This window comes from Phodopus roborovskii, unplaced genomic scaffold, assembly GCF_943737965.1.
Source record: "Phodopus roborovskii unplaced genomic scaffold, PHOROB, whole genome shotgun sequence".
NCBI classification, from domain to species: Eukaryota; Metazoa; Chordata; class Mammalia; order Rodentia; family Cricetidae; genus Phodopus; species Phodopus roborovskii.
Window position 1 is genome coordinate 18,053,128 of NW_026125281.1, and position 13,014 is coordinate 18,066,141.

Genomic DNA, 13,014 nt, shown 5'->3' on the forward strand with positions numbered 1-13,014 from the left:
ATTAATATTGGGATAGCAACCTGTGGTAATGGTGTGGAGAGGTGGCTTCTCCTCCTGTTTTTCTTCCCCTTCTTTCTTTGACTCCAGGTTTGCCTATGTAGTCCAAGCTGGCCTCAAGCTGAAAGTCATCTGGCCTTAGGTTCCCCAGTGCTGGCATAGTATGCACGTGTCACCGTGCCCAAACCTGTGGTTTCTTTATTTTAGATGCCTATGAGTTTTTTTGTCTGCATGTTATACTTTCTGTGTATCACTTTCATACCTATTGCCCACAGATCTTTGGGTATTGGGGGCCCACTGTATACCCTAGAACTGGAATTGTAATTATGAGCCACCATGTGGGTGGTGAGAAATTGACCCTAGGCCTTTGCGAACTATCTCTAGTCACTTCTTTCCTTTCACCTTCGTGGTTTCTTGTTGTTTCTACTTGCCTGTGGATTTTTGCCTGTCACTATTCAGGTAAGCAGTTTAATTTTAGGTTCATCTCTTGTGTGCATTATAGACTTGGGCCTTGCTTTGCAAGTTGAAGATGTTTTTCTTTTCCCTTCCTTCTTCTGGTCTTATATGTTAAGTAATTATTCTATCTCTGAGCTATTGAGCTATGTACACTCACTTTATATGTTTCTTTTAGAAGGTTTATTAAGCAGTTTTCATTTATAACTATTACTAATTTTCATCTAAACTCTGATAAGCACCTTGTAACTTTTCTTTTTTATGTGGCTGGAGATTGAACCCAGGACATCATGTATGCCAAGCACGGTCTCTACAATGGATCTATACTCTCAGTCCTTGTTTTTTACTTTTCCTTTTCTTCTCTTTCTCCCTTCTTCCCCTTCCTCCTTTCCTTTTTTACTTCCTCCTCTTTCTACTTCTTTTTCTTTCTTTCTCTTTCCTTTTCTCCCTTCCATTGGGGCTTTGCTGTGGAGGCCAGGATGGCCTCAAACCTCTGTAGCCCAGGTTGTCCTGAGACCTATGTTCTCCCACCTTTATCCCCCTGGGGGACTGTGGGTGTGTACCATCAGGTGTGGATTTATATTTTTTAGATAGCATCTTAGACTGTGTTGTTCAAGGCTATCTTGAATTTCCGAGTCTGTACATCACTTTGGGTGTTAATATCATTCTCTTCCCACTTTCTTTTTCTTTTATTTAGCAGCCTAGATTGTTCTTACTTTAAAGGAGGCAGAACTGTCAAGATATTGTTGAGAGCTGAAAAAAATATAAATTATAGTCCTTGTGATCCTGTTAATCCCATTGAATGAGAGTAAAAATTCATTACCCAAATGGATTTGGTCAAATTACGCAAGCTTTATTTTCTGTCAGACAGAGTATCTCCCTAAAGAGGGGTATGAGAAAATAGCATGAAACATTGAAGACGGTGGTGTCTGTATAGCTCTGCAAATTGCAAGATTTGGGGGTTTTCTTGGGTTGAGGGATTTCCAGAGGAAGTTTTGTTATGTTGGAGTTTGGCTGAACATACATATTAATGCAATATACAATAAGCAGGTGAGAAGCAGTATATAATTATTGTGTACTTTTTTTTTTTCCCTAGGAAAATCACCAGCGTGTCAGCATTTTCTTTGACTATGCAAAACGAAGCAAGAGCACTGCCTGGCCATACTTTCTGCCAATGTTGAATCGCCAGGATCCCTTTACTGTGCATATGGTAAATTTTGAGTTGATCACATTGTTTTATGTATATTTTATTCTTTTCTTGTTACTGAGACAAAAATAACTGACCAGAAGCGTGTCAGAGAGAAGAGGTTTATTTCAGCCCAGAGTTGTAAGGAATTGTATCCCATCACAGTGGCTCTTTGGTAGAAGAAGAGGAAGCAGGCCAGCTCATAAAACTTGAAGACTTTACACTCCCTCCCAGTGATTTACACTCCCTCCCAGTGAGACTCCTAAAAGTTTTAGAACTTCCCCAAATGGTACAGCCCGCCGTGACAGGTCAGTGAGCCTGTGGGGGACATTTCATAATCATCCATAGTGCCCTCACTATATAAGAAGGGAGTTCATTTCTTTACACTGACATACAGAAGAAACAAACCTGGGCTGGTTGTGACTTGCTAACTTACCTTTTCCCAGAGGAATGGCTACTTTCCTTACTGGTGCTGAGTAAAGAAGCTGTTGGAGTGATGGAGCAAGTGTTGGTCTGATGCAGTTATAAAATTTTATAGATGAATGCATTCATTAGCTTCAGTGTACATGGTGAGTGTACATGTGCAAACAGCTCAAGATTGCCTACAGCAAGAAAATCACATTTGCTAAGTAGAACTTAAGTTTTGTTTTGAAATAACTGTGTTTTATTTTAATTGATTATTTTTATTATCTTGAAACCCTTGCTTTAAACTTAGCTTTAAGAGGTATAGTTGGAACCCCAACTGAAGAATCTTTTATGGTGCCATTGAAAAGATGAGAAAGAGGCTGAGAGAATAGGTCTTTGCACAAGCAAGCTTCCTGTTTCCAGTGTAGAGGGGGCTGCTGGAGCCTTAGTAAGCATCTTCCACTCTAAAGTCAAGGACCACTGTCAGTGAAATGTTTCCAAGCAAGTGTGGTTTTTCCTATCCACTTCTTCTATGTGCAACTACCTTATACGGTACAGACATTTTTAAAAATAGTTCCACCAGGTGGTGGTGGTGCAGACTTTAATCCCATGTGGATGCAGAGGCAGGTGGATCTCTTTGAGTTTGAGGCCAACCTGATCTACAAAGTGAGTTTCAGGGCAGCCTGAGCTACACCAAGAAACCCTGTCTTGAAAAACAAGACACAAAATAAAACAGAACAAAAAGTTCTAAACAGCAGAGTCACAAGAAAGGTACAATTTTTAGGAATAATATTTAAAAAGCCAGTTAATATATTTTCTTCTTTACAGTTGGAGAGGCTTGTTTCCATTGTCTTGTTCCTCATAGTGTTATAAATTGATGTGTTTATAGTTAGAGCATCATTAGTAGTAATAAATATATAGCCAGATCAACTTTTTTGATGTTGTATTTCTGGGACCTTGCACATGTTAGGCAAGTGCTCTGCCACTGAGTTATGTTCCCAGACCCCAAATAACATTCTTTAAAAAGACCCAGTGTTATTTAAATAACTGCAAATGATCTTGAGCAACTAATCCTCCTGCCACCCATCTCCCTAGACCAGGAGTCTGCTCCCATACCCATTTTGTGATGCAAGACACAGGGCTTCCTGAATGCTAGGCCAGTACTCTTCGCAATTGAACTATATTTCTGGGGTCCCTAATGTCTTCTTAAATTGCTTTTGGTTAAGTTTTCAAATGGAGGGTCAGGTTGTTGGATTATTCATTGTTGTGGTACCCCCAGCTTATGCTGAGGAGTAAATGTCAGGTATCATACCCGGTCATTTCCCTTTTGCTTATGCATGTGCTGCTAATACATTTTTAGCCCCTGGGTTCCAAATGGGAATCCTTTTAAGTCGGTTGACTATAACTATTTGTTGTGTGGCTCCTGTGCCACAGTGCACATGAGTCGGGGAGAAGCTCTGGCAGTTAGGAGTCCTGGGGATTGGATTCAGACTGCAAGGCTTGTTAGTAAGTACCATTACTTCTGAGATATCTTGCCAGCCTTCAGCTGGCAAGGAAAGTTGTGCTGTGATTAAAATGAATCCCCAAACTTACTAGTTTTTTGTTTGTTTTAACTGTGTAGACCACCCTGATCTCAAATGTTTGATTCCCTGTCTCAGACTCTCTAGTACTGAAGTGCAGGGATAATAAATGTATGTCACCTTCTTGGCTCCAGATCTTATTTTGAAATGCAAAGCAATCTTAGGAATGCTATGTAGTTTCTTAAAGCACAGTTAATTTTTGTTCATTTTAAAGAAAATATTTTAAACTGCAGTTTGAATGTTTTTGTTTTAAAAGAAGTTTTAAGAAATGAGTACCCTCCCCCCCCCCCCAGGAATTGAGTGTTGTGAAAGCCACTCAGCAAAACGATGGGGGGGGGGAGCTCTTAAGGTATTTGATGTGATTGGCATTCAGATATATTTCTTATTCATTTTCAGGCAGCAAGAATTATTGCCAAGTTAGCAGCTTGGGGGAAAGAATTGATGGAAGGCAGTGACTTAAATTACTATTTCAATTGGATAAAAACTCAGCTGAGTTCACAGGTAACTAAAATTTCTTTTAATTTCTAAAAGAAACGTATTAATATCCATATTCTCATGTGTTATTCATGGTAAATATGTTAAATTACAAAAGATGTCTTATGAAAGTAACTGCTTTGTACTTGTTAAGTAGGCCCAGCTACTGCTGATGTGATGCATACTTCACTGTTTGTTCTTTAACTGGCTACAACTAAAACCTCTGTCTTCCCTGCCATTTGTGCTTTTCTGCTCTTGCTTTTTGAGCAGTCAGGGACTTACCTTCCTTCTAGGCAGCTGCCAGGATTACACAGCTTGGAGAGCGGAAAGGACCTGCAGGAAGCAGTCAGTCAGTGTTCACAGAAAGCACCCTTTCAGGAAAACATGGGGCATGGGGAGACAGCATGTGCATGGGTTCTGGGCTCAGAGACTTCCACGTCTGCCTTGGTCTGTGTTTGAACCACCAACACTTGTGTGAGAAATACAGGTTTTGGGGAAGAGATCTCTGCAGATTTTCTAGTGGGGGTCTTTTATGCCCTTTTAGTTGTATAACTAGCTTGTTTACCCTTTGTGTTAGTATTTAGGCATTTGTACTGGCCTGCCTTTGGAGTTCTGACAGGATACACCCTTAGCTGCCTTCACTAAGACCACCCCTGTGCCTGTTCACTGTGCTCCCTTTTAAAAGGGCTCTGCCCGCCTCCCATCATTCTCTCTCATTCTTCCTCTCCCTCTCTCTGTTGCTCTCTCTCCCCCTCTCTTTGTTTCTCTCTCTCTCTCTCTCTCTCTCTCTCTCTCTTTCCTCCCCTCCCCTCCCCTCCCCTCCCCTCCCCTCCCCTCCCCTCCCCTCTCCTCCCTCTCTGCCTCTATCTCCTGCTGCTCCTGTCCCTGGAAGCTGGTCTCCCCCTCTCCTCCCCCTTTAAGATCCCTTTCCCTTACTAAAAACCCCTCCACCTGAACTCTGTTGCCTGTTGTCTTTCTCCCTGGAGCTGCTTTTTAATGTTAGAACAAACTGGTTATATAATGAACAAACGGATCTTAGGTGCTGCCTGGGAAGTTTCAAACTGTAAGCAATGTATTATACATTATAGACTGTTAATTCTTTTCTTGGCCAAGAGTTTGTATCAGGTTTCCAGTTGTCCTTGGGGAACTATGGGGCTGCTCAATCCAACTATCATACAGTCTTGTCTTCTGTAGTGGCTCATTCCCACAGCATCATACGAAACTGGGATTAAGCATTTGGGTACAAATTGAGAAATCCTGCTTACTGGTCATCTGGGTTGCTCTCACATTTCTCTAGCTCTGTATCTCTATGGAGAAGAGAGCTTGCTGATGTAATATCTGGGGAAATGACGATTATTTTCCTACATCTTTAGAAAGGGACAAAAATAGGACATTTAGGATGGCTCTTTGAATGTTTCTTTCAGGCTTCCAGTGACTGTTAGTAGTCAGCTGGAAGTTTGATAGGACCGATGTTCAGTAAAGGGAGGAAGAAGAGGTTGCCTGGGAAGAGTATTCTGAAGAGGAAAAGGCAGAACTTGGTGTAAGGGTGGATGACATGGAGGAACTAAGCCAAACAAAATAATATTGACAGTTACCGTGTTGTCAGCATTGGTTACAAATAAATGTTAATTTAATAGATTTTAACTTAAGGTGTGAGAGACACCTGCAATTTTGCTTAGATTTGCTATTTTGTCTTACTGCCTACATTTTAGGGGCTAATTGCCTTTTGTAGTTCTATAGACAATGTTTTGAATGAAATTATTCTTTATGTCAGCATTAGTAGGAAATGGGTGTGTGGAGGTGAAGCTTTAGGTTCCTAAATGTAGATTACTTGCAATCAGAATACTTTATTTGGTAGATAGGAAACACTTTGTCTCCCATTTTTCTTTTTTACATTTTAAAATTAAGCGTTCTTTTAAGTGAACTTCATTATAGTTTAATGCTAGCTTTCTTTTTTTTTCTTTTTCTATTTATTCTTCTCGGCATATATTTTTATATTTTGACGACAGTTTTCCCCTTCCTCCACTCTTCCTACCTTCTCGCCACGGCTGCTCCCTCCCCTGACTGCCCCTCCCCCCATATCCATCCCTCTGTTTCCCTTCAGAAGAGAACAGGCCTCCCATGGATATCAACTAACCTCAGCATAACAAGTTACAAGACTAGGCTCATCCCCTCATATCAAGGCTGGACAAAGCAACCCAGTAGGAGGAAGAGAGTCCCAAGAGCAGGCAAAAGAGCCAGAAATAGTCTCTGCTCCCACAGTTAGAGTCCCACAAGAACACCAAGCTACACATAATGTATATGTAGAGGACCTAGGTCAGACCCAGACAGGCTCCCTGATGGTCAGGTCAGTCTCTGTGAGCCCTGATTGTGTGGGACGGCTCCCTGATGGTCAGGTCAGTCTCTGTGAGCCCTGATTGTGTGGGACGGCTCCCTGATGGTCGGTCAGGTTAGTCTCTGTGAGCCCTGATTGTGTGGGACGGCTCCCTGATGGTCAGGTCAGTCTCTGTGAGCCCTGATTGTGTGGGACGGCTCCCTGATGGTCGGTCAGGTTAGTCTCTGTGAGCCCTGATTGTGTGGGACAGCTCTTTTGGTGTCCTTGACCCCTCTGCCTCCTCCAATTCTTCCTCTCCTTTCTTCCGCAGGGTTCTCAAGCTCCATTTAATGTTGGGCTGTGGGTCTTTCTCATAATGCTAGCTTTCTTGTAAGTTGCCGCTGTAGCTGAGTTCATAAAGTGGCACTGACATGGAAGAACTGCATACTACTGCGGCTTCTTAACTGCCCGGGCAGTACCATTTATTTTGCGCCTCAGAGATGAATTGTCACTCCTGAAGTGATTAACATCTTGTTTAATGCTTACAAAGTTGTAACTGTATCTTGCAACTGCGGGAAAATCGTCACTCATCACTAGTGGGTGAAGTATTTCAGAGACTAGAGCAGTATTCATTGGAGTTGTACTTAGTGTTGAGTGGATGTTCTTTAAAACCTTTCTGTATCTTTCCAGTATGCTGTCTCTGCTGATGTGGCTTGATACCTATCCTCTGCTAGTCCTTCTGCTATGGGCACCCATTGAAGGTCCCAAGCACAGCCTGACCTTGCTTCTCAGAGTCTGGGTATTGCCTCTGCTTGGTTCTGATCACTCTTGGCTTTCTTGCTACAGAAAGAAAATTCTTCCATAGCCTTTTATCAGGATTTAAATTGTAAATCTCTTGTTTAAAGAAAGGTAGGATTATTTGAAATTTTATTTGGTATCTGTCTCAAATGTCTTGAATAGTACTATATGTGAAAAGTCTTTTCCCCACTGAAAGTATTTTTTCCTTCATAAAAGGTCTATAATTTCATGATTCTATGAAAATATATTTTCAAATGCCTGAGTCAGTTGCTATGTTGCATATTTGGTTTTTTGACTTTACAATGGCAATTTTTGCCTCATACTTAATAGGTGTGGATAAAAATGTCCCCTCCCCAAAATTCATTACCAGTTTTCTCTTGATTTGTAGCATTACATTTTGTTTGTTAATTTCTATGTAACATTTGTGATGTTGAATATTTAGATCACTTGATGGCATTGCTCTCTTTCTGTTGTTAAGTACCCATTTTAAAAAGCTTTCCAAAACTATTGGGAGTGATAGTGCAAGCTCATTGATTGAAAACACCATCCTGTTAGTAAATACTGAAGCAGAAATTTTTGCTAGCTTCACTTATGAAACTTATCTTGTGCTTATAGGTCTACTGCTAGCTTTTAGTAGTCTATTATTCGGAGGAGGGTAATAACTTCTAAATCATCTTCATGTTCTTTATAAAGTAGGAATAGGGAAAATGATGATGAAATTCATCCAATTACTTTTTTAAGCTGATAAGTTAGGATAAAATAAAAAACAAAACTAAGTAATAAGTCATTTATTTTGTAATAGAAACTTCGTGGTAGCGGTGTTGCTGTTGAAACAGGAACAATCTCTTCAAGTGATGTAAGTATGTCCCTTCCTAATTGACTGGCTTCCTAACACTCTTAAAATTGTTTTGACTCACATGTGAGGTGTTTACTAGTTCCCCAAATGTAAATCCTTGGATCTGAAGTGTCGCCCACCCACAATGAGGCTAATTCTTTTGAGTGGGAGATATAAATCCCGCCCTTTTTTGTTGCTGACTCGCAGGACATCCTACTTAAGATCTCCAAATCAATGCAAAGGTTGGAATTGCAGTACCCAGCACAAGAGACCAATCATGTTGTTTGTATCACAGTTCAGTAGTATGTGAACTGTCTGATATCTGCCTAACCTAGGTGTAAACAATCCTATCAGTAGACTGATGGCACAAAACACTTGTGCTGCTCAAGCCTCTTTGAACTGTGTAGTGGCCCAGCATGGACCTCCTCACCCTTTCTTCAACCGGTCTCTTCCCACTTCTAAGTGGTTAAAGGTCAATTCTAACTATGGGCCTTAGGTTCTTAACTAACATCTCTGTAGTGAGACATCCACCCTGCCGGCACCTGTTGCATTGACCACGCCCATTGGGGGCGTGGCACAGGTATGGATGTGACCAGTGGGAGACTAGGTCTGGGGTTCCAGACCCCAGATCACTCCCTTGGTTTGGTTTTGGTCGGTCAGGTCGTGGAGAGCAGCCTGGGTGTGGATCCTGCGAATCAGAGCTCAAACCGCAGGTGCCAAGTTGCCAGGCCCACTAGGGAAGTGGCTGAGGAATTGGCCCTTGGGAGCCCACGAGGTAGGGAAGTGGGTGCATGCGAGTGCCTGCGAGCCATTCATCGAACCTCTGCCGGGAAAAGCTAGTTGCCATGCAGATGTGCATGCATTGTGCAAACCAAAGGGGCAGAGGGAGCAGGGAGCAGTGCGGAGCAGATGCCCCGCCCACTGGGTGAAACCTAATTTCCCAGGTCCAGTGAATAGCCTTATCCCACTTCTGACACCAGATAACGATGCTCGGATTAAGATACACCAGACTCAGATAAAATGTGGCTCATATATTTTATTCTGAGAGAAGTCACTTGCGCGAGAAACCAATGACCGACAAGTTCCTGCTCCAAGGATCCACACCCAGGCTGCTCTCTGTGACCCAGCCAGAACCAAGAGAGCGAACTGGGGTCCAGGGCCCCAGCCCTACCCTCCCACAGATCTCTTCGCACCTGTGTCCACGTCCCAATGGGCGTTGTCAGTGAAACAGGTGTGGGTGGGTGGCTGTCTCACTATACAGCAGCTTTTGGGAATGGTTGACTTTGCTGTATTTGAGTACAAATAAGGCTGGGTATGGTTGGGGCCAGGGGACAGGAACATCAGGACAAAGGAGAGAAGTGGGAGGTTTTGTGCAGCTTCCTGTGATGGAAGTGCCTGTGGGGTCCTGGAAGGCTGACAAAGGTAGATGTAAAGAAAGCTTTGTATAAACCATATGTCAGCTGTATTGATCATTGTAACTTCCATAATCTGAATGGAACATACCCGTATGCTTGTCTAAGAATGAAAATAGCCTCAGAATCTACATGAAAGCTAGTAGACAATCCTCCATTTGGGGCACATACTGAAAAATGTGATGGATATTGTGTGAGCAGAAAAGGGAGTCAGAAGTGTAATCAACAAGGTATAGAGTTAGATGGGCACTCTTGGGGCCAGAGTGAGGAGAGAAACAGGTAGAAAGTGAATGTTTTTCTCTGGTTCTGCTGTACCAGTTTCTTCCCACTCTGGTTCCTGCAGCCACTTATGAAATATATTAACATTAAATATAATCGTTTGGCCAATGGCTCAGGTTTTTTACTGACTAGCTCTCTCTTATAAGTAAACCCAATTCTATTAATCTGTGTATTGCCACAAGCATTACCTGTAATGCTCCAGGATGTTACTCCTTTGGCGACTCTTAACATGTATAATAAAAACCCAGAGACAGATGTTGAGCTTATCAGAGAAGCAAAGCAGCCAGCCACTTGAGATTCTCACCTCTACCAATGCTCGACCAAAGGAGTGCTCCACCAAACCTCAGACTGCTCCTGAGACTGCTCTGAGCTCCTTATATTCTCTAGTGCTGGGATCAAAGGGTTAGCTTGATTCACTTTCAAGTAGCCTAGGGTGGCCTTGAATTTACAGAGATCTATATCTATCTGCCTTTGTTTCCTGAGTCCTGGGATTAAAGATGTGTGCCGCCTGTGCCCAATTTCTGTGGCTGTGGCTAGCTTCGCATTCTAATCTCCAGGCAAGCTTTATTAGATCATAAACAATTTATCACCACAGGTAGCTACGTGGTGTCTCCCTGACTTCACCTTCCTTCTCTCTGTATCTTTGGATTTCCCACCTAGCTATATTTTTCCTGGCCATTGGCTGAAACGACTTTATTCATCAACCAATAAAAGCAGTGCATATTCACATCATACAGAAGGACATCCCACATCAGAGGTTTAATTGTTAAATATACAAATTGACATTTGATTTCTTCTTAACAATTTTATTTTATTGTGTGCATGACAGTTTTGCGTGCATGTGCGGCTACATAACCCTTTCTATGCAAGGGAGGTCAGAAGAGGGCATCAGCTCCCCTGGGATTAGAGTCACACACCGTTGTTAGCCACCATGTGGGTGCTGGGAATTGAAGCCCAGTATTCTGGAAGAGTAGCCAGTGCTCTTAACTACTGAGTCATTTACCACCACCACCCTCCCTTGGCGTCTTTATTTCTGCTAGTATGAAGTTTAGGAAAGTTCACTGTGTTGTATTTTAGGTATTTTAGTTTTTAGTGTTTCTAATTCTTCAAACCCTGTATAAGGAGAGGAGGTTGAACTGTGTGAGATTCCAGGTTTTTTTTTTTTTTTTGGTCCATTGTGTTAGAAAGGAGGAATTGGTTGAGCTGGATTAGTGTAGATGATTTATCTGGTAGAGGTATACACACATACCCTAAATAGTAATTGCTAAGTCTCACACCTTGTTTTTAGTGGCCTCGTCTGTGCTGCATACGCTCATGACTATTTCTGAGGGATTTTCTTTCTCAGGTAGACACCAACTTCAGAAGCAGACCTCTAAGTTGAGAATATTGCCATCTTCTTCTTTTATGTGTGCGTGCGTGCGTGCGTGTGTGTGTGTGTGTGTGTGTGTGTGTGTGTGTGTGTATTAGTGTAGGTTATGTTAGTCACATCTTACGCAAAAACAATGGGACTGAAAAAGAAAGCATACAGTCTCGCCAAAGGTCATGTAGCTGGTAAGTATCAGAAACACTAATCCAATAAATTGTTTACTGAGGGAATTTTTCTAGCGGCACCTGAACAGGAATTGATTATTTAGGCTTTGTTCCAACCCATTCCCACAATGACTTTTGTTATATCCATATTATGCCTTTGGATAGGTTTTGTCAGTTGGAAAAGCAGTTTGATAAGTTGCAGTATGTCATGTTGCCACTTGAGGGCAGTATAAACCAGCATTTGACACTGCAAAAAATCTTAGTTTCAGAGGCCTCACAGAACCATCATCATCAATAAGTAAGGGGTTGATTGTTACAGACATGGTCACATAAGAATGTATGACACTGTTTTATGAGAATCTTATTATGTTTCTTTACCTTGTATGTTAAGTTCTTTGCTGGTTTTAATGCAAATGATAGATTATCTTTTCTGAGGAGCAACATTGTCTTGGAAATAGACGCCTGGGCTCTGACCAAGGCCTTTGCGATCTTTCCAAGCTTTGGAAGACTGAGAAAGACTAGAATTTCTGTTTGATTTCTTCTCATTTTCCTTTTTTCCTTGCCCTTTCACTGATACCTGAGTGTAGGAGATGGCTCCTCACATCTGTGTGTGTTATGGATCCAATCCACTGTTGTTTCTTGGTAGAGTTGCTAAATTTTTCTTCCTGCTTGTTTTCGTTTGGTTCTTGGTGCACTGGAGCAGTTCTGTCTAGAAGGACTTCCTGTAATGTAAGCCTTCTGTGTATCTGGCCTGCCTGTGGAGGTACCCACTAGCCATGTGTGACTAGGGTGAATGAAGAATCCTCCCTGAAATATACTGTAATGTACTGTAATGTACAGTACTGAAATGTACTGTAAAAACTGTTTGTTTGCAGGTTGGTAGTTTGTATTTGTGGATTGTGCAGCCATTACTGCATCTAAGTTTACAGTATTTTCAGTACCTCAGAAACCAAGAGCTACTCTGTACATAAGAACTGTTTTCTCCATTCCCATGCTCTTCATTCAACCCCTGGAAGCCACTAATCCACTCTGCACTCACCTCTTTTGGGTTGTGATGGGAGTACAGCTCTGTGACTTGTTTTTTGTGTGACAGACCTCCTTCATCTAGCGTAGTATGTTTAAGGTTCACCGACGTTTGAACATGCAGTCTTTTACAGTGAGAAACAGAAAAACCTAGAAAGTTGAGTTTCCTTCCTGATGTCCTTACTCCTGGTGACCAAGTTTGCTGCTTTGGTTTTGTTTTTGATTGAATGCTGTGGTTCCTGCAGTCTTGCAGGGAGGTGGAGGGTGCTTTGATGTAGTTCTTCATCAGAAATTCTGCCCATGTGGCAGATGAGTGGGCTGCCTCTGTTATTCACATAACACAGGCTTGCTCTTAATTGTAGGCTGCCCTGGCTGATGGCCCGCTGGAACCCAGAGTAACTTACAGCCAGTAGTTATTAGGAGATTAAATGGAAAGTTCAGAAATAAGTAACTCATGAGTTAAATAACTTCATTGTTATAATATTTCTATTCCATTTGTGTTACTTTCTATGTCTGAATTAAAATGAAATTATTATAGGCATCTATATAGAAAGAAATAAAACTCATCCATAGGGTTCAGTGCTGTGTAGTTTTAGTATCTGTCAGGGGTCTGGGAGTTTGGTGGGATAGGGACCATATACTTACTGTGTAGGCTGAAAGAGCATTTTATTTACCCAGGGGAGTTATGAATGGCTTTTCATTTTTTTCAAGTTCTTATAACAAAGTTA

At 41.8% G+C, this 13,014-nt stretch overlaps 1 protein-coding gene across 2 annotated transcripts in view; it reads left to right on the forward strand.

Moving 5' to 3' along the window:
* Window positions 1-13,014, forward strand: part of Atp6v1h (ATPase H+ transporting V1 subunit H) — a 71,008-nt gene that overhangs the window by 8,922 nt on the left and 49,072 nt on the right. Inside the window, exons 4-6 of one of the 2 annotated variants that reach the window (XM_051197752.1) lie at window positions 1,547-1,660; window positions 4,018-4,122; window positions 8,010-8,063. In XM_051197752.1, the coding sequence (XP_051053709.1) occupies window positions 1,547-1,660; window positions 4,018-4,122; window positions 8,010-8,063 (273 nt within the window). The remainder of the gene's footprint in view (window positions 1-1,546; window positions 1,661-4,017; window positions 4,123-8,009; window positions 8,064-13,014) is intronic. The other variant, XM_051197761.1, reaches the window with a different exon arrangement.